Source organism: Agelaius phoeniceus, chromosome Z (genome assembly GCF_051311805.1).
Source record: "Agelaius phoeniceus isolate bAgePho1 chromosome Z, bAgePho1.hap1, whole genome shotgun sequence".
NCBI lineage: Eukaryota > Metazoa > Chordata > Aves > Passeriformes > Icteridae > Agelaius > Agelaius phoeniceus.
Window position 1 is genome coordinate 24037578 of NC_135303.1, and position 27524 is coordinate 24065101.

Below are 27524 nucleotides of genomic sequence, written 5' to 3' on the forward strand. Positions count from 1 at the left end.
TTGGGGCACCGTGGGACATGTAGTTCTCGTTTCCCGGGGCACGCTGGGAATTGCAGGCCGCCGCACTGGGCACCGTGGGACTTGTAGGCCGCAGTGAACGGGTAGCGTGCGGTGGGGTCAACTCTTTCTCTGTGGCCAGAGCCTCGGAATCTGCTTTCGGAGCTGCTGCTCCTCGTTTAGAGAACTGGGGGCTACGGTGGCGGGGCGATGCGAGACTGCGGGCCACTGCGAGACGGCGGGCCGCTGGGGCTAGCCGGCGTGGCGTTGCTCCTCATGGCCGCCGGGGCCGGAGCAAGGCCGCGGCCCGCCGTCCCCGGGGACCAGCCCCGATCTAACGTGGTGTTGGTGGCCTGCGACTCCTTGGTGAGTGATCGGGGGGTGGAAGGACACCCTGACAGGTTAGGGCGGGGCAGGAGGGAATCCTCGGCGGTGGCCTGGACGGAACTAGGGAGGATGAGACACCGCGGCCGTATGGATGCATTACCTAGGCCAGAGACAGGGCATGCGCAAGCGCGAGTTCACTGCGCGGGGCGCCCGCGGCTCGGCAGGCGCTGCAGTAGCAGCAGCAGCAGCAGAAGCAGCGGTAGCAGCGGCGGCAGGGGCTGCAGCAGTAGCAGCACTAGGCCTGCCGTGCGACGAGACAGCCGCACCCCGACTGTTCACCCCAGTATTCCGACACAAACGCGGCCGCTTCCCAGAAGGGTACGCCTTGCTCGCATCAGGGGCTTCCCAGCAGCCGAAAACCTCTGCGCAGGTGGCTCCCACGGTCTGGGGTCATAGAGCTTGTCGCCCGGGAGGGGGACATGCCAGCAGGACTCCGTGGCAGGGCAGCTGCCCCTGGAGCAGGGCTGGTGTGTACAGTCAATGTTCTTCGGTTCGCTTGAAAAGCCTAGTGGTAAGCAAGGTCACTAAACCATGTTACCCTTCCCATTTTAAGTCCTATGGCTGTTAAGTCTCCACAACAAATGGGATAGCGAATTTCTAGAATCACAGATGAAATTGCTGACTTACTGAGCTCCAAATACTGGTTTATTGAGGCTCTTATAAGGTATAACAACACAGTAAACTTGTCAGACGTGTATCTCTAGCAGTGGGTACGTAGCAACTTCATCACAGTGATTTATTAATATATTTGGTTTACCCTTCAGACAAAGAATTTTCCCACTCACAAATACTAATCTTTGCATGTATCTTCACAGTTTTCTCACTGTGCCCACCAGCACACTAAAAATGCTCTGGTGTGTTTTACTCTGGGGAGCCTTGGTTTCTCTAACTCACCTGAACTCACCTTGTTGTAGAATCAAACATAAGCTCCGTGGTGTTAATAACAAAAATGTACAAGAGAGGTGAGCAATTCACATTTGAATGCTCACCGCTATACTATGCAGAGCTCAAGAGTACCTGTTGGCTGCCACACTGCTCTGACCTGGAAAGGACCCCTTTCCCTGTTCCTGGAAAATAACATGTGGTATACAATAACCTCCATGTCTTAGCCTTGTCCCCGCCTGGCTACTGCAAAAATGTACCCTATCCTGGTTGGAACCAGGACAACTTTCTAAAGAGCACTTTCAGTCCGAAGTTATGTTCAAGTTCATAATGTGTATTACAGCTTTATTTCCAGTTTGTCCTACTGCATGCTTGATCAAGATGCTATTTGTAGTAGTATACAAGATTAGGTGATTGCTCATTTAGCATGTTCTGATATGAGCTGAGTTCAGAGGCTGAGATGCTGCAGTTAGCTCTACTGGTGCCAAATGAAGTGACCCTCTACAATGCTGGGTTATCCAAGAGTATTTCTGCCAGAAACCAAATGCTGGGAATTACGTTTTTCTGCAGTTAAAACTGCAGATGCACTGCCGCCTATCTGTTCACTGAACAGCCAGCCAGACTGAGGCTGTGTTGGCACATCTTATTCAACTAAGGAAGGGAATAAAAGTGACAGATAAAACACAGTGACGTGAAATATGCATGAAACCTGGTTTCATGTGATGATAATCTTTTACTGTAAAATTACCTATTCAAAATGTTTAATCTTTTTTAAGTTACTGATTGAAAAATCTGTCTGAACAAATAGGTTATTAAAATGAAATAAGCATTATGAAAGCATCAAAATTAGCATTATGGAAGTATCAAAAGGGAACCATTGTGGGTGGGATTTCTGTGGGAGAATAGGCTTTCTTTAGCTTTCTGATCCCTTTTCTAGTCCATAGTTTCAAATAAGTTCACAGAGAAGTGGTATGGATAAACCTTTAGAAAGGATGAGGAATCAATGATGGTTTCAAAGAAGTATGTGCTAGTGCACACATCTACATTGGGATCCAGCCTTACTCCTTTTTATTGTTCACTGCACCTATTCCCATTGAATGTGTAATGGTACAACCCCACCCCTGAAGAAGTGGAGCTTGGAATATGTATAGTGATGCAGTGGAATTAATTTTACTATAAAGAAGCCCCGTTATTATTTCCATTGCACTTTTTCAAAAATGATCCTTTTTATATTGTTCTGCTTAGGGCTTTTCAACACTGTTTTCCAAACCTGCCTAGAATTGGCAGCATTTGAGCAACACCAGTCCACGCTAACAAATATATGAATTTATGCAGTCGATAGTTTGCATTAATGCTGTTTATGTGTTGCTTTTGTCTCATTGCAGGATGGACGCTTGACATTTTTTCCAGGAAATCAGACTGTAGATTTACCTTCCATAAATTTTATGAAAAGACATGGCACTGTCTTTCTCAATGCCTACACCAATTCTCCAATTTGTTGTCCTTCCCGTGCAGGTAAAACCTGCAAAGGTTTTGCAAACAAGCAAAACACCAGATAAATGCTTGCATATGTCAATTTAAATATGTGGTAATGATGGGAAATTTGAAATTATTTAATGGGAAGAGATTTGTTTTGTTTTTCAATAAGATTCTTTTTTTTTTATCTTGTGTTTGAATTCTTATGATATTCTTCTCTTTCATTTCTTTATCTCTTCTGTTTCTTATGTTTCTTCCTTTATTCTTTTGTTTCTCATTTTTTCAATTAAGTGTAAGCTCCCAAATCTTTTTACAGACTCCACTGAAGCTTCAGATTTTAAAAAATCTTCAGGATTTGTAGAGAAAGCATTGATTTGTTCTGCTGCAGTGCTGAAACTACACGCAGAACTACTCTCTCTTCCTAGTACAAAGTTAATAAATATCCTTCCTGTATTCAGCAAAGAGTGGTAAATAATAATAGCTGAATAAAGTGGTAGCAGTTTCCCCTGTCTTCTAGATACTTGATGCATCTTTCAGTAGCTTTAATTGAATACTTCCATGTTTTCCTTTACTTAATGTGATTCTTGTTCTGTGTTCAATTTCACACTTGCAGAATTTGCTAGGAAGATAGAAGGAAACTATATTCCTTAATCAAAGATTACATCTTAAAACATTTCTACCTTTTTCAATTGTTGCAAAGACCCTGCTTAATCTGTATAAAATCTAAATCCTCTATGATCTAGCTATAGAAAAGTCCCCCTTCCTCTCAAAGCATACACTGAAAGAAGCAGCAGACAAAGTCATATATAGTGTTACATTTTTAATATTCTCTTTATTGATTACCTAGTCCCCATTTCTTTTTCTCATGGTCACATTTTAAGTGGGTGACGTTACATGAACAAGCAGTCAGCCTTCCTTTCCTTTTCTTGATGCTTGAGTCTTTCAGCCATTTTTTATTGCTAAGAACAATACTTAATGTTATTTAATTTTAAGAAGTTTGTGCAAATGACAGATTAGTACTCCTGTGAGAAAGAAAGTGAATAGGGAATTAAACAATTCATCACTTGTGTGTAGTGTTATAGGTAGCTGTGACTACTGAGCTCATATGTGGGGCTCTGAACCAGCAGGACATAGCCAGGAGCTTGGATACCTGCAGGGAACTGAGGGTACATCCATTGTGGAGGTGTCAGGGATGATACCAGAAGAAATATGGCGGGAAAGAGGGCTTTGGGGTGGGGAAAGGACTGGTATTGCCATATGGGGTTGATGCACTTTGCTTACAGGATATTTCTATTGCATGTGAAATGACTTAGTTCTGTTTTGGAACTATCTTTAACTCTAAATTAGCACTGGAAAGAGTGAATGATTCTTTATAAGCTGCAAAGAAATAGGAATTCACTTTTAAAATCTTCCCTCATAGTTCCTTTGCAACTGTGGCCTTGGTTTCCTTTCTTCTTGGTATCTTCTTTAATATTCTCACTTTGTTTTTGCAAGTGGTAGTGAAGTAGATTACCTAAAAAGAATAAAATTGAGGGCATGTTGTATTTATGAGAATACTGTATTGTAATTCTCTCCACAAATACACTTAACTTTAAACTCGCATTAAATTTAACTGTAATAAGGGTAACTAACATTCTGAAACACATGTAAATACAGGATTGTTTAATCAGGATCTGTACTACCATGCCATTTTCTTTCAGAAATCAAGAAGAATATTTTCTGATCTAATTAGAACTTGATTTAATGATTGCATAGCACCTGGAAACATAGGACCTTCTTCTGCAGTTCTGGAGATTATTTGAGTAAATTTTGATACTTGTATTGATTACGAAATAAGATTTGGAAGAGTAATACTTTGTATTCCTTGTTCTATTGTATCACAGTTTGGACTTTTAACCTCTGTAATAATGAGAAGATTAATCCTTTCCTAGCCTTATAGGTGGGGAGTACTAATCACTCATCATTTTTTTTCCCCAGCTATGTGGAGTGGTCTTTTCACTCATATAACAGAATCTTGGAATAACTTCAAAGGTCTAGATCCAGATTATGTAACATGGATGGATCTCATGGAGAAGCACGGCTACCATACACAGAAGTTTGGGAAATTGGACTTTACTTCTGGACATCATTCAGTAAGGTAATCAGGTAGATTCTTCTGCTGTGAAATGGGCAGCAGTGAACAAATCATGTAGTGTGCTGTCACGTGGTTTCAGTCTCCAGGTGAAATGATAGTAGCTTTAACTTAAATTGTGTTGGGTGCCTGGCAGAGATCTGTCCTGCAACTTCATGGAGAAGCAAGCCTATCTCTTGCAGCTGTACTTTGTCTTTTACCTGTAGTTGAAAGGTAATACAGAAACTGGTTTGCCCAACATGAATGGTTATTTTCTAATGCTGGTATTATTGCTCCTTAAGTGAAATTCATAAACTGTTTTTGCCTTGCCTTAAGACTTCCTGGTCATACCAACAGTGTAGGAAAAGCAGAACAAAACCCTGTACCTATAAAAATTAAATATTAAGCCTACTGTCACAAAATGTCAGAGTCTTTGAGGGGTATTTTGAAGGCCATAAGTGTTCAAAGACTTGTGCTGTTGTGGTGGGTTGACCCCAGATGGACACACCAGGGCCACCATGATAGAACAAACTGTTCTGTGACTCCACCACCTCCAGTGAGCAGAAAGGAGAAAAAACAATGACTCAATGGTGAAGATAAGGACTGAGAGAGATCACTCAGGTACACAACAACACAGACTTAACTCAGGAAAATTAATTTCTTTTATTGCTAATTAGAAGCCAGAGTAAGGCAATGAGAAGTAAACCCAAATCTTAAAACACTTTTCCACCACCCTTCTACCCAGGCTTAACTTCCAAGTTCTCTACCATGTCTACCCACAGGGGTTTGGGAGTGAGGACTGTGGTCAGTTCATGACACATTGTCTCTGCCACTCACTCCTCGTCAGGGGAGAACTCCTTACCTTCTGCTTCAGTGTGGGGTCCCTCCCCCACTGATTTCTCCAAAGTGAGTCCTTCCCGTGGGCTTATGTTCTTTACAAAGTGCTCCAGCATGGGTTCCTTCCATGGGATGCGCTCCTTCAGGAACAAACGGCTCCAGTGTGGGTCTCCCCAGGGGGTGACATGTCCTGCCAGTATACCTGCTCCAGCCTGGATTCCTTTCCCTGCAGGTCCACAGGTCCTGCTGGAAGTCCAGTGCAGGCTTTCCACAGGATCACAGCCTTCTTTGGATATCCATTTGGTTTGGTGTGGAGTACATCATAGGCTGCAAGTAGATATCAGTTCCATGGACTGCTGGGATACAGCCTTCCTCCATGGCCTGCTGGGGAATCTTTATTCTGTGTTGTTTTTATGAATATGCTCTATCTCACTGACTAATAATGATGTCTGTTGTTAAAATAATAATAAAGAGAAGCTTTTTCTTTAATGACAAACAGGTTAGAGTTATTTAATGCTTCCTTTTTAGTTATGAGGGGATTTGGTTCTTTAAACTTGATCCTAATCTCAGTCTGACTGGATAATTAGACTGGCCTATGGCCTACATAGTATTTTTTTCTGTATAAATCAGTATTATGACATTAGGTACAATTAGACACACCCACACACTCCTTTATCATAATTTCATTTTAATGTCTATGAAACATGCTTTCTCTGTAAACCAGATGCCCTATATTGTTCTAAGTAATTTATTTAAGCCTGTGTAGGTTGAAAGTGTGAGCCTAAACAAGAAATTAAAACAATAAAAAATTTGTTACAGATAGCTTTTCTAGAAGTTACAGTGCATTGGTAAAATTCCTTTGGGGATAAAACTAGTTAAAAGCTCTTTAAACAGTAATAATGTTGTGTTTTGATAAAAGCATGTGATCAAACTTGAGCAGTTTTATACTTTCCTTTGTAATTTCTTGGTTATATTGAAATTGCCATGAACAAGGTGAAGATTAGTCAAGGTCTTAGGTAGTCTGCCCCTTACCAATGTCCACCATCATTCACTCTGGCAAAGAAACAAGGACATTTTCAGCTCAGATTTTTTTTATTGTTTTAGAGAGACAACAATTGCCATGACATTAGAAAATCTGTTCAAAAATATTTTGTCATTAAAATGTTGACATTTTCCCCTCCTTCTTGCTTTCTTTACACTCTTTTCTATTCTTGTTTGATAGGATTTGTACAAGAGAAATAATTCTTACAGATTTTTGTCTAAAGTGTGTTTAACTAATAGTACAAGCCACATCCATAATGTTGTTTCTAAAGGCAACCTCACCAGTAAAGTAATTTCCCACTATACTCTTCCACATAAAAATCTCTGGCCCAGTTTACATATAAATAGTGTGTGAATCTGTGCCAAAATGTGGAGAGAGGTCCACAAGATGGAATGGTATTTCTAAGTATTATTTTGTAGATGTGAGAAGAGCCATTGTGACATAAATGGGTAATAAATAAGAAAGAAAATTCAGAAGCAGACATAAAAAGGCTGAAGGTCTGACTATAAAATAGATGCACAATCATAATTGCTCAATTGAATAACAATTCTCCTTTTTGCAGGTATTGCAAATAGATTGCAACTGAAAGTATAGGGGAAGTTCTTCAGGAATTCATAATGCTTTTTGCTTGGAGGAAAAGTGAAGAAAACATTTTCTGTTGAGTTTGTGACTTGTGTATGTATTTTCAGTAACCGTGTGGAAGCTTGGACTAGGGATGTTAACTTCCTGCTCCGACAAGAAGGAAGACCCATGGTGAAACTTACAGGCCATAGGAAGCAGTTTAGAGTAATGGAAAAAGATTGGCAGAATACTGATAAAGCAGTAAATTGGATAAAGGAAGAAGCTGTTAACTTTACTCAACCATTTATTCTTTACTTGGGACTGAATTTACCACACCCATATCCATCACCCTATGCAGGAGAAAATTTTGGATCCTCTACATTTTTAACATCTCCCTATTGGCTTGAAAAGGTATGTGAGTATAAAATTTAAATACTAATTTATTAATAACTGTATTTTAATACAATATTTTTTCCTGGTTTTTCAAGATAGACCCAGTTTTGATATTTCACTACACAGTAAGAAAATACTTGAATGAGATATTAGATTTCTGATTAAAGGCTAAGAAAATAGAAGTGACAAATTTGTCTCTGTTGTGGGAAAAGGTTTGTTAGCAGTAGTCATTGAATCGATAAGTATAGAGTTCAATAGCTAGAAACGCGTTAAGAAAAATGAGATTGTTGCTCTTCTTAACTGTAAATTAATTTTGGTAATGGTCTGAAGCTCATTGTTATGAACATTCTGTATTTTGCTTGTTAGAAATGATGCTATATGTAATAATTTGGTCTGAGTTTTACAGTGAAAGATTGACTTTTTCTGCAGTATAGACCTAGAACATAAAGCAACATAAGACACAACAGAAGTCTTCCTTTTCTGTTAACTTCTTCTCTGCTACTGTAGATTTTCAAGCACAAGAAAGTGTCTGTATGTGTAAAACTAAGACATAGCACTCCATTCCGAAGAAGAGATACTTTTTTCAGTCTTGTATAGTTTCCAGTTGACATTAACTGCCATAAAATAGAAATTTACTCCAATAGATTTAATTGCAGAAAGGCATTAATATTCTCTGCAGCTGCAGAATTAGAATTAGGTTGATAAGACTATATACTTCAAAAAATCCATCTGTATGCAATTTATGTAACTTGTGGCCTTTTCCACGACAGAACTGCTAAACCCCTTTATCTAGATGTACCAAAAATACAAATACTTAGAAAAAAAGGATTTACAAATGAAGGTTGAGAGATGTGAATTTTTTTCATGATAGTGAGGGTTGTGGCTTCTTCTGGGAATGGTAAGAAGTTTGTGGGGAGAGGAAGAACTTGGGAAAAAAGCCCTTTCAATTGCAAAAAGCAAGATCTGGCTTAGTTATTAAGGAAAACTTGCTGGGTGCTGATTGCTAGGTTAGATGTATCTTGGGAAGCATAGATGCTTTTTTTGAGTCACAAACAGTTATAACATCTTTTACAAATTTTTGTCATCTTTTATCCAGTCAGAGTACCTTAACTGCACAGTTTGCTGGGCTCCTTCCCACCACTGTGTATACATACTGCCTTGTGTGGGCCACATATTACCATTTACTGACCATTGGCCAGTTCTTCTTCTGCAGTGTAGCTCTTTTTTGGTCATGGAAGAAACAGTCTTTTAAAATCACAGAGGCAATCTCATTAAGAAGTTTGATCACATAGGTGAAGAACTGAATTAAATGTCCTGATTATTTGGGCTGTAATACAGAACAGAGTATCAACACATTATGTCTGTGAAACGTTGTGTTATCAACCAGATGGTACCCTGTGTTTCGCACACAAGTTGTCATTTTTCAGGGCATGTGGCTTCTTTCCTAGTTGTGAATTATGTGTCTTGGTTTAAGACAATTCAAAGAGGTAGACATTCTGAAATGAGTTCTCCCCTTAGTTTCAACCAATCCCTTTCCACCAATAAGGAACCATTATCAATAGATACAAGTGAAAAAATAAGTTTACTAACAAGCGGAACAGCAACATGCAAAAATTAGCAGTGAATAATCACTAGATACAAACTTGCTGAATCACAGGAGCTCCACAGGAACAAAGAGATCCCAAACTGGTGGGGTGCAGCCCCCTTCTAATCTGACAGCCCCCCACTGCTGACTGCCTGCAGGGGGCAAAGGGAAAGTGGTGTCTGGCTCTTTCCAAGGTGGCACCTGCCACCATGCACTCCAAGAAACAAAGGGAATGGATGGCAGCAAACCCTCCTGGGAAGGTTGGAGCTTACGAAGGTCTAGTGGCAGATGGGAAGTTGTGGCACATGTGGGGTCAGCACCGCTGTTTGCTGCTTCCTCTTGCACCAGCCGGATTCCACTGGTGTTGGTGCCTTCTGATCTGCTGGTATGCTGTAGAAGGGAGCAGGGGAAACTGGTCTCTGGACACTGATGTGGGGTGGCCCAACCCCCTGATCAAGCTTCACTGCCTATGGAGTTTGCAAAGATCACTGGGAATACAGTTTCTGTTCACTAAATGCAGTTCTTCCGAGTTGCTACAGTTGGAATCCCGGAAACTCACCCATATCAGCCCCTCTGAAGTCGAGTCTTCTCCTTCAGCAGCAGAAGAAGTCACCTTGGGTTTCTTGACCTTTTAAAGGGACTGGCATTTCCCGGCTGCCCTGCAGTTCTGGTTCCAGCCACACTTCAGGTCTTAAAGGCACCGTAACAATCTTATGGCACAGATAGATATGGAATACAGTAACATTTTGGATTACCCAGGACATTACCATAGACAGACAAAGGGATTGTGTCTTTGTGAATATTTAAAACTAGACTGAAGTCCTGTAGAAAAGAATCATGGATGAAAAGGGACACTTTTTACTCTCTTATCTTAAGCAGCTAATAAGTACCATTTGCAAAGTCCAAAATGTAACTCCAAAATGTAGCCAAGGACCTTGAGCTGTAAGAAAATGACTAAAGCATTATTATTTTATCTTAATGATTTTTTCTAGCCGTGTGTTTTCTATAGATCCTAAGGAAACTTATATTTTGTTGTGTCTATTTGACTGTTACAAAGCCAGGTTTTAGTTCTGTGGACAGTAGAACTCTTGCAGATTTATCAGCTTGTTTAGCTGGCTGGCTTTTCCTCCAAGTAACAAGTGAAAGTACAAGAGGAAATTACCTCAAGTTCCCTTTTATTTAAGGGAATATTTACAAGTATTACAGCCAAGGCTAAATGTGTGTGTCAAATTTCAAGACTCTAAAGCTAGTACTGAAGCAGACAATATCTGTGACTACACATAGTTTGAATATACAAATAGATTGGCTTTTTGGTTTCATACTGATGTTACATTTCTTTATAACTAAATGGATTGACATATGTAGAAACATGTCGAAAGTATTAGAAAATTGGATTAATGTAGCGAGTTCTTTTTATTAAGATGCCAAGACTTGTCATCACTGTCCTGGAGGCTTTCCCAGACTACATGGTTTTCCATGTTGTTCTCTAGTCCCACATAACACACAATCTTTTAGATCCATAGGTTTATAATTATTCTACAGTTACAAAGACACTCTGCCAATATTCTGTACCTACTCTAGAAGAGTGTTCTGTGATATCTCTCTTAAAAATATACAGCAGTTGGTGAAGCACATATTTGTGCCTCCTAGCCTTAGTTTGTAGTTGATTTTCATAGGTATTTAAAAAACAATTTACCTGTGGAACTGTGGGGAAGTATGGAGGAGGTATCTGCATGGTGTAACAAGTAAGCAGCTACTGTTTCCTGGGCCATAAATTGAGAACTGTGAATTTATGCTATGCTTTTTAAAATTAAATCTGTGTTAAAAAACTTGTTTAATTCAGTTGCTAAAGTAATTTTAATTTCCTCTTTATTTTTTAGGTAAATTATGAAGCTATTAAAATACCCAAGTGGATTTCTCTTTCAGAGATGCATCCTGTAGACTATTACTCATCATACACCAAGAATTGCACAGGAGAGTTTACAAAGGAAGAAGTGAGAAATATTAGAGCATTTTATTATGCTATGTGTGCAGAGACAGATGCCATGCTGGGTAGGTAATGTCTTATTACACAGTGGGTTTTCTAGTTCTGGTTTTTTTTTAAAGAAAGTGCTGATAGGGCTGATCTTTGGAGGGAAAAAAATAGAAAACAAAATACCACAATTCACATCTGGGAGTAAGTTGTGGAAGTTGCTCATTCAGTCTATATGATAAATGAGAGGATACCCTTTTAGGTGAGTTGGGAGCACTCTGAAAAGTAATCACAGCCAGCAGTTAGAAGCTCTGTAGAAAACCAGTGACTGCAGCAAAATATGGCATGACCCGTTGCAAATGATTCGGTTTAAAACCGAATGGGAAAATTATCCCATGCAAGCTGCCCCTCCTCCTCCATCCCCTTCCCAGCACAGGAAATACTAGGAGAGACCAGAAATAGGAACAACAATTTTACCAAAAACTCGCAATAAAGACAATATAGATAAAAGACAACACAAAAGGACAGTGCTCCACCCAGAGGAAGTGTTCACCGACAAAAAAGCAAAAACACCCCCCAAAGAGAGTACCTAGTGTGGTTTTCCCAGACAAAGGCAAGATGGCACCTGTCATCTGCATCCCCTCCACACTAGACCATGCAGCTCAGAAAAATGAAAGCAATGAGGCAAAATAGTTTCTGCAATTTAATATCCTTTCTCCAGCCTGGAAGAAGCAATGGAAAACAGGGACAAAACAAAGCCTGGAGAGCTAATTAATCCAAATAAAGGGTTCTGTAAGTGCTGGCCTTGACAGTGGCAGCAGTGGCGGAAGCACTAGCAGCCATGGTGGCAGTGGCGTCTTCCTGCTGCTCCAGGAATAGTTACAGCTTGTCAGAGTTTCAGAAACAGTTACGGCCTCCCTTGATTTCAGCAACAGTTAAGGGAGCAGTTCACATGTTTCCAGCACGGAGGTAAGACTAATCAACTTCAACACACCTAAGTGTCTCCTGCTGAAAACCATGCCCCCTCCATGACATAGGTGGTATGTTATATTAAATAGTGCTGGAAATTCCACCCTTCTTTTCCTAGGTACCCAGGATACCCATGTACAAGAGGAACTAAATCTCTTTGATTAAGTGCTAACTGAAATAATGGAAACACTTTTGTGAAGGGGACAGACTGTAAAAGCTGAGCTGGATGAAAAGATAAATTTTAGGGCATAAGTCGTTTTCCTTAGAAGCTGATTTCAAATGTGTAGACTGGATAACAACTGTTACACTTTGACTGAAGAGTAAAGTTACATTTGGAATGTCCCTTAGAATTATTGAAAGTTGTGAAGAAATAATTAATTGTACATTTAGAATTCTTCAGAGTTTGCAGGAAGGTCTACAGACCTTCCTGCAATTTACAATGCAATTTGGTCTTAATTTACAGCATTTTATTTTTTTATTTGAAAAGTGACCATGAATGAATTCGTTTGCATCCTAATATGAAATTCATGATCAAATAAGCTAATCTTTTAGGTATATGACCTAAACCAGGACACCATATTAGATTGGCAAAGTGAATTAAAAGACACAGAATTGCTCCTCCTCATTTTATGAATGAAACAATGGAAGCCTTATAGGTTTAGGAAATAAGGGATTGCAAAGTAACTGCACTGCAGTTGTAATTTTATAACATCTTTTAACTAGTATGTTTAGGCATGAGTCATCCTAAAGTTTTAATATTTAAGATGCCTAAGTGCTTTGCTTAACTACCAACTTCATTGATCTTGGCCCTGTCTTTGTTGCAGAAATGTACGTAAAAAATAGAGGAGTATATGTTATGTTTTCATTGCACAAATATATGTGCAACAAAAGAGGAGTTTCCTCCACTGGATTAGGAGCATTCCTTGAAATTTGCATGCTGCTTTGCAGGTACAGACCTTGGAAGAAATATTTTGAATGTATTCTTTTCAGTATCTTTTTGATGTTGCAGGGGAGATTATTTCAGCTCTGCAAGATACTGGGCTTCTTGGAAAAACAGTTGTTATATTCACTGCAGATCATGGAGAACTTGCTATGGAACACCGTCAGTTCTATAAAATGAGCATGTATGAGGGAAGTTCCCACGTTCCTCTTTTAGTTATGGGACCAGGTTTTAGAGAACAGCAGCAAATACCAAATGTAGTATCTCTTGTGGATATCTATCCTACTATGCTCGGTGAGTTAAGTAATTTCAGGTGACAATTTTTTTTTCCAATAAAGAAACTGATTGTCTTCCTTATTACTGTAACTGTCTTCCACATAATTACACTGATTGATTATATATAGGATTATTTGTTAGTAAAAAAAGGAATAAAGCCCATTTTGGATATGAATAATCCTTGCTAGCCTTCACACCCAACAGTTTAGTATAGAAATTATAGTGTAAGTGCATCCAGAGATGAGATTAAACTTGAAAGGAGGAGAACAGGTTCATTAACTTAGCAAAGGAATGTCTTTTATGAAGGGTCATGTGGAAGAAGTGTGATGAAAGCTTTGTATAGGAAATGTAAAAATGATCTGGGCACATGTAAAAACATGTGATAATGGATATCCATTCTTACCTTATGAGATATGAAAATACTCAGTATTGGACAGAGAATAAAATGAAAAGAACTAAACTTAAATTACTTAAATTAAAGAGTTCCTGTCCCAGTAGATGGAAATCACTTTTAGGAGGGAATTTTTCAACAGTTATCTGTGATAAATCATGCAAGACACCATTCTAATTGGAATTAAGCATCAGGTAAAGTTATCTTACGAGGCTTTATCTGTGATCTTTTAGGCTTCCAATCAGAAGAAATATTTTTTTCAAACCAATCTGGAAGGCTTGTGCCACATGTACACTGCAATTACTTGGAGAACATGAGTGAATAAAACTGTACATCTAGCAATAAATACCAGTGAAAAATCCACTTCTATATTGTTTTAGGTTGATTTTCTAAAAAGTAAACAGAAGTTATTTATCTGTTTATGTCTTCTCAAAACTTTTGAACCAGTTATCCAGGGAAAAATAGGATATAAAATCTGAGTCGCTTTCTCTTCCAAATTTTGACATCAAATTTTTATGTATATATATCTGTACTACATATGGATCTTATACAAGTTATGTTATCCTATGTAAAGAGCTGAAAAACTCTTATTTCTTTGTTTCTTTTTCCCAAGTGACATAATTGGTCAGATGGTTTAATATCCTTCTGTCTTTGCCTCCTGGGGGTTTTTCATTTGGGCTTTTTTTCCCCAGAACTTTGTGTGCATAATTCATTCCTTCTGTTCTGGCAGTTCCCCTTCTCTGTACTCTGAACGTCAGAAAGGCATGTATGATGAAAATGAAAACTTAAAGAGCCATCTCTATCATGTATTATGGTCTCTGTCTTGCATGCTGCTGCTGACTAGCAAGGAAACAGATTTCAAGTCTATTTTTGTGACAAATTTAATTGCTTTGCTTAGGATTGTCACGGGGAAATAATCTCTCTTAAGGTGCCATCCAAATGGCACCTTTGGTCAAGACTGCCTCCTGCACTGGCTTTGAGAATAAGTGCAAATGTTTTGATTCCAGCAGAATCTGTGGGATACGAATGTACAGTCAGACCTGCAACAGCTCTTGCTTTTTGTAACAGGATGTAGCATAATCTCCAGGCAGCACTAGCATTGTTGGTCAGTGTGGAAATACCTTTGGCTCTCTATTGGAAAAGCAGGAGCTGCTGAATGGCTGGAACATTCTTCACACATAGAAAATCCAGTTACTGGATTACCAAGTAATAGCGTTACTGGTTTAAGATGACAGAAGAGCCCATATCCCTTTTTTGTTTGTTGGAATGTAGTGTGTATATTTGTTCAAATTTTTTTTGCCCGTGCATGATCAAGAGCTGCTTGCTAGGTTTACACATTGTGGGTCTTCCTAGTACTTTGTCAGATGCTGGCTGGGCAGAGGACAAAAAGGAAGATGTGTGCTGATGAAGGAAAGAGTCACCTTTGAGCAGTTTATATGCACAGAGTATCACCACTCAACACAGAACAGACTAAATACTACCACGGTGCTCTGTGAAATGGAAAGTTTTGAATTTCGAATTACTATCATACATGGTTTTTAGGACATGCTTGGGATTCTCAGCTATGTTTTTCAGAATGTTTCTGAAAAACCTTTGCAGTCTTTTAACCTGATCTTTGGGAGCTAGAGAAACTTGTGTTATAAGTTGATGCTGCGGAGCTTATGGATATTACAGCGTCTCCTAATGGCCGTCTGGTAGGCTGTGGAGTCATCCAGAGTTTTTGGTACATGCACTATGATTATACCGCCTCAAATAACATCTTTATCTCCAGTCCTGCCAGAGAAGCAAGTGTCCCCACCAGTTACAGGTGATAATAAAGGCCACCTTTTATGAAGCATTTCATTATTCTCTAATGAAGAATTCTACAGATGAGCTTAGCACCATTATTGTTCAAGTAATAAACACCTCCAACATGTTGGATGTGGAGCTTTTAGGGCCCTTTCATGCTGTGTTACTCTTTTTCTTCTGCCTGATATAGTCAGAGCAAAAGAGAAATGTTTGCAACCGTGATTAAGGAATAAAACAGCACCAACTGTCAAGGAGACTATTGTGATCATTTTCACAAACTTCTGTTAAAGGTTAAGTTATACATAGGTGATATATTTGGTCAAGATGCTGGGCAGCTTGCCTTGGGAAATTCCTTAAGGTATTTTTTATTATGTATTTTGAGATAATAATTAGGAGAGCACATTTTATTATCAACATTCAGACCTTGGTTGCATTGTGTTAGAGTTTTTTAAAACTGAAAACTGCAGTAACATTTTGGTTTTGTGTATCTTTCCTTAGATATAGCAAGAGTTCCTGTCCCACAGAACCTCAGTGGATATTCTCTTATACCGCTGCTACGTGAAAAGGCTGAGAGCGAAGCGTCACCGAGAGGACCTCGGCCCTCATGGGTGCTGAGTGAGTTCCATGGGTGCAATGTGAATTCCTCTGTGTATATGCTGAGAACTGGCAAGTGGAAATACATTGCGTACTCGGATGGCTCTTCAGTACTGCCCCAACTCTTTGGTATGCTGCTTTTATATCTTGACTGATTCGTTAATTAACTTTAGTGCAAATTGAATCTTAACTGACTTTTGTTTGTTGCAGACCTTACTGCTGATCCAGATGAGCTTACAAATCTTGCCATAAAATTCCCAGTAACTGTACATTCTTTGGACAAAATACTTCGCTCTATAGTAAACTATCCAAAGGTTTCTTCTTCTGTTCATGAGTATAACAAGCAACAGTTTATCAGTTGGAAACAAAGTTTGGGTCAAAATTACTCAAGTGTTATTGCAAACCTTAGGTGGCATCAAGACTGGTTAAAGGACCAAAAAAAGTATGAGAATGCAATTGACAAGTGGCTTGGTAAGTAGATACAGACAACCTGGGGATTTCATATAAATGAGGATAAAAACATAATGCATTTGTAATATTATGCTGTATTTCAAATTATAGAATTATTTTCTTATATAACCTATTTTAAGTAAAGATAACTAAACTGTTACTGCTTTGTGTCAGAATGCCAAGTGTGGTGGTGTTCTCAGGAGTCCCAGGATGAGGGAAGAGATGAGAATCTTGACTCCATGTTTCAGAAGGCTGATTTATTATTTTATTATATATATGATATTAAAAAGAAAATTATATATTAAAACTACACTAAAAGAATAGAAGAAAGGATTTCATCAGAAGGCTTGAAAGGAAGGAAAGGAATGGAATGATAATAAAGTCTTGTGACTGACCAGAGAGTCCGAGACATCTGGACTGTGATTGGCCATTAATTAAAAGCAGCCACATGAGACCAATCAAAGATGATGCACCTGTTACTTCCACAGCAGCAGATTATTCTTGTTTTTCTTTTCCTCTGAGGCTTCTCAGCTTCTCAGGAGAAAAAATCTTGGCAAAAGGATTTTTCATAAAACATGTCTGTGACAGCCAAGAGCACTTTATATAACTAGCCAGCACTCTAACTTTAGCCAGTGTGATTTGTATAACATAAAATAAAAACTGTTTGAATGCAGTTAGATTCTGCAAGTAAATGCTTTAAGGCACATCAGCAAGTGGAGAATTGAAACCTAAAATGTACACAGTGGAGACACAATTGAAACTTGCAGGAAGAGTTAACAGAAAAATACTGTTTCCCATTTTTCGAGTGACCTGATAAAAAGAAAGTAGTTTTGGAAGAAGGTAAGATTTAGGTAGCAACTCTTCCACTTATGGGAATATGTAATTACAGCAGTACTTAGGTTTGCTAATTCTTGGTCACCATCATTGCTGCTATATACCAGTTCAGAATGACATTATCCTTCATATATAAAATGTTTTCTGGAAGCTGTTATTAAATGCTCAGTAGTAGCAGTAAGCCAGTAAAAATAAACATAAAAATGAGACATATTTTCTGATGGCTCCACACTCATTTTGTGAGCAACTTCCCACACAGAGTTAAAAAATCTTGAAACCCTGTAGCACATGCCATTATAATTCTTACTAAAATGAGTTCAGGTACAGTTGAAATTACTTAAGCAAAATAAATGGGCTGCATAATTAGAGGAAGTATTTATATCCATATGAAAATTTGTTCAAGAGAAAAAAGAATAGCAAAATTTTCTCACTTTACAGAGTCTGGACAGAATGCAGAGACTTTACAGAGGTCTGGACAGAATGCAGTACATTGTCCAAAATGGAGTAAAATAAAATTATGGTGAACTGGATGTGTTTTGTGTGTGTGCTTTTTAATGAATGAATGTTTAAAATGTAGAGAAAATTGTATATTGTCAGTTCTGTGAACAGTGCTTTCCTTGAAAACATGAGCTTTTAAGACTCACTGATGTTAGGTTTACAAAAGTGTCATTTGTGATACTCTCTGAAATGGAGGAACAAATAGGTAAAAAATCTTGCAACCACATCTTGTGCCACAGACTGTCCAGAGAAGCCCAATACATGGGGACAGGCTTCTTGAAAATTCAGGAAACTCCAGGAATGGGCCAGCTCACAGAGCAGTGCTTGTTGTTGTTCAGGGGACCACATAAAATCATTCTTCTGCTGGCTCACATGTCTTGCAGTCTGATTGTAATATGGAATAGGTATCCTTCAAAAACACAAAGTAGAAAGATGAAAGAGAAATTATTAAAACAGAAGGCTGCACTTGCTAGTGTGGTATTTAGAAAAGTTTTAGTATCTGTTAGTCTTGAGGAATAATTAGAAAGATTTGTGTTTTCCAGGAGACCAGAACTTTATGAATGTTTGTGACAATGGGAGTCAGAGCTGGGAAATGGTGATGATAGGTAAAAAGGACTAGAAAAGATTAAAAAATAATTGGATGCCTTTATTTCAGGAAAAAGTGTAAGGAACTTAGATTAATAGAAGGGATAAAATAATTCAGAAAAACAGAATTTCCTTTGTGTACTATTGTGTTCTCTGTAATTTTTTTACTGTCTTACGTGGTTCTACCAGTTTTCCATGAAGTTTCTTTAGAAGCAATACTAGAATTATTTCCTTGTGCTTTTATTTTCTTGGTCTTCTTTTAGACTCTTAGCAGGGACACTGTAAGTGTAGTGTAAGTCACTGTAAGTGACTCTTAGTGTAGACACTGTAAAGGAATACAGGTTCCTAAATTTGTGTCTTCTTGAGTACTATTTTCAAACTTAACAATTCCAAAAATATTGAATGTGATTTTCTTTTATAGGAGATGTTGGTGCTATAGGAGATGTTGATGATGGGCATCCATTAAAGGTGTTGATATTTGACTGGCTGGATTGGGATGGACAGACACCCTTCCCTAACAAATCTAAGTTAATGCCCTCTTGAGGAGTCTTGCAAGGCTCTGACCAAAGATTCTTTTTCTCTGCTTTGTCAGATGGGTCCCATTGTCCCCAGGAAACCAGGGCATGGCAAAAGGGCCGAGTAACCTAACTCCTGACTATGGCACCATGGTTTCAATCATTTTTTGCCTCTCCAGGGCCATCTGGCCCTTTCATAATAATATAGTTTCATAACCTGTGAGCCCCCATAAGGAAAATGCACATTATCATTCTGGTTTCAGATTCTCAGGCATAGCTAAGAATAAGCCTTTGAAATGTGGGGAAGTGTGTCAAAGCTTATCCTCACAGTTGTGTTATAAGCCATTAGCAACAAGAATAAAGCATATTGTTAATTTAAACAAGTTTAGAAAACCAGGATAGCAGTATCATCTTTCAAACTGATTTTTCACTCTTCTTTTCCTCTTCTGTTTTATTAGATTTTAAAGTGAAAGATAACATGTATCTTTCTAAAGTACCTTGCTGTCAAATGCTGTATTACAGTTTTTGATAAACATAGCTTTTGCTAAACATGGTTTCAGCTTTTGTGAAGTCACATTACCTTTAATTCCTCTCTCGTACTGAAGCTGCAACAATTAGAAGGTTAAAATTAAAATTGGAAGCAATAAACCTCTCTATAAAACATCTTTAATCTTACAGATCGAACTATCCTTAGGTCTTTAGGCTTATGTAATACTGAAAATTTCACTGAGGCTTTAAGCCATGGAAAGCTGGTATTTTTACACAATTCCTTGTAAACATTAAATCTATATATATACCCTTATTGTTTTTAGAAAAGCTCCTTACTGGAAACCTAGAGAAACTCTGAGATTTAATGAAATGTAGTGAGTAACAGCATATATAAGATGGCTAAAGAATTTATTCACAACAAACAGCCATTCTTTTCTTCAGAATTATAAATTTTTATTTATGTAATAATAATAATAAAAATTACCAGAAAAGTGAAAATATCCCCTTTGCCATTATCTGAGCATCCTGAGCCATTTACAGTATAAACACCACCTGCTCATGCTGCAGAATTGGTGTGTGTGTGCCATGCTTATAGACAATATTGCCCTTTGTTGTAAACCAAGAAATTCATCTGTAAAATGCAAGATTTTTTGACAAACACTGCAGTAAAGATTGATCAGAGGCTGATATATAAAATATTTTTCTTCTATTTCATACAAACTGTGAATAAGATGTAGTTATGAGAAGTAGTTAGAATCCTAAGTCTTAAAATATTATATCATAGATACATGAATTAACAGGAAATTATGCTGTAAAGATTATGAAGATTATGTTCAGGGAATACCAGGTGATTATGAAGAAAATCTAAGTAAATTCCTCCAAGTTGCCTCTTCTATTATGAATTGCTGAGTAACTCTAATCACAAATTAGTGAACTACTAGCATCCTCTCCCAGTGGCATTCATCAAGTAGATGCACCCATCTTGCTTATCACATTTCTAGTAGTGATTGGCAGGGTTCTTCAAAAAGGTCTGAAGAAAAGTTTGTGTTAGTTACACAAATACATATTGGGAAAGGATTATTCTCCACACAAATGCATAGAAACTTGGTCTCTTAACCAGATTATATCTGGAGTGCTACTTAAAAGCCTAGAAAAGATTTATTTAGAAAAAAGGAATTTCTAGAAATATTTCTAGAAATTATTCTTGTTTCACAATAATTATTAGCAAAAAAATTGGAGGTCAGGATGCTATCAAGTAACAGAGCATATTAACTAAAGAGCTATAATTTCATAGGAAAAACAGAGTAGGACTAATTTACTGTTAGTAAACTAATAAAAAGTTATCTAAATGAGTAACTTTCATCATCATATTCTAGCTCATCTTCCTCATCATCCTCCAAAAGTCCGTATTTAAATTTGTGATAAATTGTGCCATCCTTGCCCATGTATACAATGTCATCTTCGTCGTCATCATCTTCATAATCTCTGTCTCTATATTCAATCACTTGATCCTCATGGTAGCTGGGATTCTTGTGATAGTTGCTCACAGAGGAAGGAAAGGTTTTGGAGTGATTTGTCAGCTTCTCATATCGTCCTTTATTGACAGGCTGGGTTTTGGTACGTGCCTTTTTCCAGATGAATACAATGGCTCCAATGACAAGCAGAAGCAAAATGCAAGTGATAACAAATAAAATAGTTTTACTTTTTTGCCCAGGTGGTAGAGTTGTCCGTAATACGCAGTCATCTACAACAGCAAATAAAAACAAAAGAATAACAAAAAAAAGGGTGAAATGAGCTTGCATTTATGTGTGTGTGTGTCTTAAAAGTCTGGTACAGTGTGTCTGGTGCAGTGATAGCAGTCAACAAAACACCTAGCTTTTCTGGTATCACAATGATATTTTTGTTGTTCTTATGCAGCAAGTATGTCGATAAGGTTGTTGGGATATCTGTTCTTCATTATTGTATTTAAAATAATGAGAAAGAAGCTGAAAAGCTAGCAGGTGCACAAATGCAATGAGATTCAGATGTCTCTTCATTGAAGTAAGCTAATTCATAAACCAGTCAGTTTATGAAATGCCAGGCCATGAAGTTGCCATCTCCAGCACCAGACATAATGGTTGTTATTTGAGTAAAACCTTCCCTATTTTTGATGAAGCACTAGGAACACACTGTTTATCGATAGCACATTTTTGCTCTAGTCCAGTTTTCAAGCAGCATAATGTCAGCACAATCAACCATAAAACACTTAGCAGTATTCCTGCTTTTCAGCGTGGTCCTACCTTGTGTTTCACTGCAGTCACAGCACTCTGGGGTTTCTGCTGGGTCAGTGTTGCTGCAGCAGGGCAGGCAGCGGCTTTCCTCCAGGAAGAGCTGCATGCTGGCTGGACAGACTGTGCAGTTGAGAGGACCAGGTCCCTTGCACTCAATGCATGAGCTGTCACATCTCTCACACTTGGGTTTGCTCTCCTTCAAACACAGAACACAAGCAATGCACCTCTAATTTTGTGTGATTTGTACCTGACCTGGCAGTTCTGTCCTGTCATTGACCATCGTGGTTGTCATCTCTAGGCACCTTGGGTGTCAGTGTGAAGATACAATACCAAATTAAAAATTTCCTGTTTTCTGATTTCTCAGTGATCTGCTTGTGGGATGTAAAGTGTTGTAAAAGCTTAGAGATCTCACCTAGCTAGGCAGGATGTTAAAATTTACTCATTCTTTTAAGCTTTTTGAGCCAGAAAAGTAAGTGATGTGGAAGAAGCAATACGAAATATTCTGGGGAAAAGCTGAGAGTATGAATTTTCTCTTTACCCAGGGAAGAAGCAGAAGTAAGGATTAAAGGTGGTTGGAAATTTTTTAGCAAAACCGATTACTCTTAGATTATGTGGCTTTTTTTTCCTATGGAAACAGCTTAGATTCAAATACTCTTCCTAAAGTCCAGGCTTCTGGGAACCTCTGTTTACAGAGACTACCAGCGGTCACTGTGATCACACCTGCCTTGCAGAATGCTCTTAAGTCAGGGGTTTCAGTATTTGCAATGCTCACAGTTCCTGGCCATGTTCACTGTGAACATCTGGAGACTCCAATAAGCTTTCACCACCTTTGCAGTTAGGATTGCAAGGCTGTTTATCCTGGATGGAAGAACCTGTGCAAGATTGCAGGATCATAGCTGTTCTTAATTTCTTAGAGTCAAAGCTCTTGCAAAGACCTGCACACCTGTGTGGTCCCCAGCCTCAAATAAGGCTGTTTTCTCAGATCAATGCTATGAAGTAGGACTGTCAAGAAGATATTATAGGACAGAGACTCCATCCCAGGCATGCCTTGCTGCTATATTCTTGAATAAATATCTTTAGAAGGCAATTGGTGTGGAAATCTGGAAGGTGGAATGCCCAGGCTTATGGTGCAGATCCAAACCTTATCCTATTCAATTAAATATACAGCTGTGTTAATTTCAGCCTGTCCTTCTATGAGAGCTTTCTGCCAGAAAAGCTGTCAATCAAAAATGCAGAAGGATTTCTTACAGAAAAGGCATCAGAAATCCAAGAGGAAATCTGTTATATTGGAAGAAAAAAACACTGTATCATTAATGGAACTGATTTGTTCATGTGGTTTTGATATCTTTGTTGACTATAAGGAAACCCCAGAAAGAGAAACAAGGCTTCCCCTGCTAAAAGAGGAAAAAAGTAAGCATACTTAAAGAAAGGCACCATTAAAAACTCACAGAAGAGCCATGTGCTGTTTGTATTTTTTACAAAAATCCTTGAAGTAGCTACCTTTTGTCCTGGAGTCTCCTGGACTTTGTATTCACCTACAAAACAGTCTGAGTTGCACATTCCATTTAACAAACTGTAGCTCCATACACAAGATGTGCAGCTGAATGCTCCCTTCCCTAGAAAGGCAAACAAAACAACAATATTACAACAGGAAATGTCAGCTAACTTCCTTTAAAAATTATATTGACCACTGCTTGAAGCAAAAGGATGTTTGTCAGCGGCAACAATCATTAGTGAGGACTTCCACATGAAGAGGCTGGCATTAGAAAAAGCTTGTGCCTAGTCTTGGGGTTTTGTGTGCAAACAAAATTTATTTCTTATGTGTTTTGATAATCATGAAAAGATAATTTCACAATCAGTTGTACAGAGAACCTCTCACATATTCAGGAAAATAAATTAGATCAGAGCACTGAAGTAAAATGTGGAGAGCCTTCTCCAAATTCTGTCCTTCACAAAATCCATACTTACTTGCCCTGTTAACTATTTTCAGACAACCATGAATTAAGTGATGTTTATATTTGAATAGAAGAATAACTTATTTAGTTGCATAAGAAATAAACCATTTTTCACTAGTTACAGCCAGAGGACCATATGCACCTTGTGTGTCAGAGACTCTTTTTAAAGACAGATGCTGCATGCAGTATTTCTGTGAAACACTGAGGGGATGAGTTTGTCTTAAGTGTCAAGATGCATCCATCCATTTCCCTGCACACAGACATTTTCTGACATTTTCTGCCATTTTCTGAAAGGAAGAAAGTGAAAATGCAAGGAACTGACATTAGCAGACATTAAACTGCTGAAGTAAGTAACCTTCTATAACACAGAGAACTTCCTAAATTACTGTGCAATGCATGATTTTCCTTACTGCTCTTGACAGAGACACCACGCTCTTTGCTGATATATCAGCAATGCAGATGCATTTCAGATTGGCTTGTGTTTTATAATTCTGTCTTTTTAATGATGATAAAAATTCTGTCCCGTAGTATTTATGCCAAATAATGTGAAAAACAAAGGAGGTGGTCTGTAAATTAAAATGCCTATCTTTTTTTGTTGTAAATCAAAGCAAACATATTTCTGCTAATTTTCATAATATTGTTACACAATTAGGTTGTAAACATTCTTGAATGTGGCTTCATTCTGAGTGCTTCATATATAATTTTGTTGCAATTAGCTATCTGTACTATCCAGTATATCCACTATCCAAAATAGTTTGTGTGTTACAATGCATGGTCTTCTAAGCTGCAGCATGGAACCCATTAGCTATAATCTTGTGTTGTTCAGGTAAAAAAGGACATCAAATGAGTCCAAGAGGATTAATGCTTTTTGTTTCAGAAGTGGTTTAATTAGGAAAATTGAGAAAGTAAAACCACTGTCTCACAGAGCAAAATAGACAGTCTCTGAAAATTAACTTTGTGAAATACATAACTATATTAAAAGCATCAAACATCACTGTGCTTTTGATATCAGTTTTCCTTTCAATCTAGAGATGTGCTTTATGGGTCTTTACTCTTCCCATTGTAGGCTGTAAAGATGTGTAGTTGGAATTAAGTTCCTTGGCTTTCACGGAGTGAAAGAGTAACAGACAGTAGGGCAGCTCAAGGAGTGAGATATTTTTCAGTCATTCTTGATATTCATGTGAAAAATGGGGTCCATCTCTGTAAGCCCAATTTTTTATGATGAGCATTTTTATGAGAGGCCTGGCTGATGGTAAATTCATTACTGTTCTCCATTTTTGTCCATTCACTGACTTAGCAACATGTGACTTGGTCCTAGCCCTCCCTGTTAAGTGGCTGTCTCTCTGTTAGTGCTCTCTGCTGGAAGCAGTTCTGAAGAAAGCTTGACAGGAATTCATATACTTGGTTTCACCTCAATTATCAATGCAGTAGAAATAAATCAGTGGAGCATGAGTGTAACAAGTCACCAAGAGACAGGAAAAGCTCAGCAGCCCCTGGGAGAGGTCTACATCACCTACTGTGGGTTATGGACACCCAGAGTCATGGACAGATTGGTAGCACTGTATGTGGTTAGTGTCTTTGTGAAGTGTTCCCAGATCATGGAGCTGAGATTCCAGGTGTTTTGATGACCTCTTTTTTTGCTCAAAGCAGAACATATACTTTTACCGTCACAAGTTAAACAGGAAGAGCGGCATCTCTCACAGACGTTGTTGTCCTTGTTTTCGTAGTAGTACTGAGGACAAGAGCTAACACATTCGTTCTTGGAGTGCAGCAGGTAGAAATACGTATTACAGGAAAGACAGTCTGTGGCTCGAGGCCCCATACACTCCTTACAACTCTTGTGGCATCTCTCACATGATCCAGTGGAATTTTGTGCGAAATACCTGAGATAGATCAGATAAGCGTAGCTTTGCATAAAGGCCAGCTGTGATAGGAAAACCGACATTTGTTTAATCCTTCACTTTTTATCGTGATTACATCCATGTATAAAAATCATACTAAAATGAACACAGGTGTTTGTAAACTCAGTGGAAATAGAATTAATTTCATTCCCTTTGGCCATTGGAATTCAGCGACAAAGCACGACTCTGTATAGTTTTTACAGCAAAAATTTCTAAAATCTGAGTTGAATTGAGATACAGAGTATTGAAGTAGGGAAGGTGTGTGTGATTTTGCTGAGATATGGTCATTAGAGTTTTCCAGTTTAAAGGGAGGGACAGCCAGTGTGATCCATTGAACTCTAGTTTTAATTTAAATGGACCTGAAAGAGAAATCATAGGTTAAAACATTCTAAATTTGAATTTCTCAAAACTGAATTTCCCAAAACACTGAATTCACATTTTGAACTTAAATGGATTAATTATAAAGCTTGTGTCTAGAATTATGAGTGCTCAGTTCAAAGATGTTTTAATGGTTTTTGTTATCACCCGCTGTAAGCATTAACTCAACGCAAAAAAAAATATAAACTTATCCAAACTTCTCCTCCTTAAGTGGAGGCCAGAGTTGTGCTTGGAGGCTCTTCTGCCTGTACTTGGAGGCTCTTCTGCCTGTGCTCAGGCTGACTGACCTATAACTTAGTATACTTGTTCTGGTTCACACTGTTCTGTACAGAAATAGCCAAGAGCATATTCTGAGCATGTCCACACCACATCTAAGCAGTTCCCATCTGGGCACCAATTCTGGAGTTTTCTACAGGGAAGTGAGGTTTTCCACCATTAGATTACTGTAATAATACAAGAAATTTTCTCCTGAAAACAAAACTCAGTTCTATTTCAGACTGACATGGAATGTTGCAGTGATCTAATTTCTCAAAGCTCTCTCTGTGATGCAGCTCTTAGCACAAGATCTTGGGCCTTACCCTGCTGGACAATGGGTTACACATCCTTTTCCTTGTCTGTACCAGCCCAGTTTGCAGGAAAGGCACTGTGAGCTGTGTTTTCCAGTGCAAGTGTCACAGGTGCTGTGGCACGCAGAACATTGCCTCTCGGTGCTGTCAGCGTAATATCCATTTGGGCATGTTTCAACACAGGTTCCGTCTGCAGAGACAACAGTGCAAAGTAGCACATCATATTCAGTATTTACTACTATAAAATATCTCATGCAGCTGTACTAGAGGAAACTCTATCAGCCCGAGGTGCTGATAAATAATGTACTGTTGGGGAACAGTAATTACTTTTTGATTCTTGTAAATTCATTAGTCCTCATTTCTGTGTTTTATGCATATTAGCAAGCTCTTCAAGACAGGCAAGTTTTTATCTTTGTGAAAAATAAAGTAGCACAATAATGAACAGCAGATGTGATTTCCTTCATATAATCAAAAGTAGTAAGGCAGGTTTTTATCTGCATTTCTGTTTTCCATAGATTTCACTTTAAGCATCAATCTAATTTCATTCTGTGTAGATGATGAATCTGATGGTAAATTTGAGATTTAATGGCATTTGTTTACCGATCTTTACCCTTGTCTGTGACTTCTACGTTATGTTATCGAATTAAATGTCTTTAATGCTGCAAAACCAGATAAGTCCCACTTTTTTCAGTCGTAGTAGGAATCCTGAATGAGAAGTTAGTAGTGTTGGAATTAGCTGCAAGTGCATAAAGCTAATAAAGTAGTAGATTAAAAGCTGCTTGTGCTTGTTACATATTTGTCTTGATAATTTTGCTGCTTGGGTTGCAATTGGGCAAAGGAACTTTCAGATTCAGGGTTTTTTCATTTTATTCTCAGTTCCAAT

The 27524-nt window shown here is 38.3% G+C and overlaps 2 protein-coding genes across 6 annotated transcripts in view; one reads left to right on the top strand and one right to left on the bottom strand.

Annotated features, from left to right (window-relative positions):
• Window positions 1–5: 5 nt before the first annotated feature.
• Window positions 6–27505, top strand: ARSK (arylsulfatase family member K). 5 transcript variants are annotated; one of them, XM_077171655.1, is made up of 9 exons: window positions 6–363; window positions 2652–2781; window positions 4720–4879; window positions 7421–7703; window positions 11151–11322; window positions 13221–13445; window positions 16105–16329; window positions 16411–16671; window positions 18989–24790. In XM_077171655.1, exons 1-9 carry the CDS (start codon window positions 208–210, stop codon window positions 19108–19110), a joined length of 1734 nt encoding a protein of 577 aa, XP_077027770.1. In that variant the 5' UTR covers window positions 6–207; the 3' UTR covers window positions 19111–24790. The 5 variants fall into 5 exon arrangements, with proteins under 5 accessions (XP_077027770.1, XP_054508464.2, XP_077027772.1 ...); XM_054652489.2 differs by lacking the exon at window positions 18989–24790 and adding an exon at window positions 27157–27505 and having other exon boundaries at window positions 7–363; XM_077171656.1 differs by having other exon boundaries at window positions 258–398.
• Window positions 20912–27524, bottom strand: part of PCSK5 (proprotein convertase subtilisin/kexin type 5) — a 230532-nt gene continuing 223919 nt past the window's right edge. The window contains exons 33-37 of the mRNA XM_054652466.2: window positions 26654–26831; window positions 25462–25679; window positions 23342–23457; window positions 21851–22037; window positions 20912–21315 (exon numbers count right to left, since the gene is read on the bottom strand). Coding sequence (XP_054508441.2) covers window positions 20912–21315; window positions 21851–22037; window positions 23342–23457; window positions 25462–25679; window positions 26654–26831 — 1103 coding nt within the window. The remainder of the gene's footprint in view (window positions 21316–21850; window positions 22038–23341; window positions 23458–25461; window positions 25680–26653; window positions 26832–27524) is intronic.

Coding starts and splice junctions, on each gene's coding strand:
- ARSK (XM_077171654.1), top strand. CDS start 454: ATGAGACACCGCGGCCGTATGGATGCATTACCTAGGCCAGAGACAGGG. Junction 7,704..11,150: donor CTCCCTATTGGCTTGAAAAG/GTATGTGAGTAT, acceptor TTTATTTTTTAG/GTAAATTATGAAGCTATTAA. Junction 16,330..16,410: donor AGTACTGCCCCAACTCTTTG/GTATGCTGCTTT, acceptor TGTTTGTTGCAG/ACCTTACTGCTGATCCAGAT.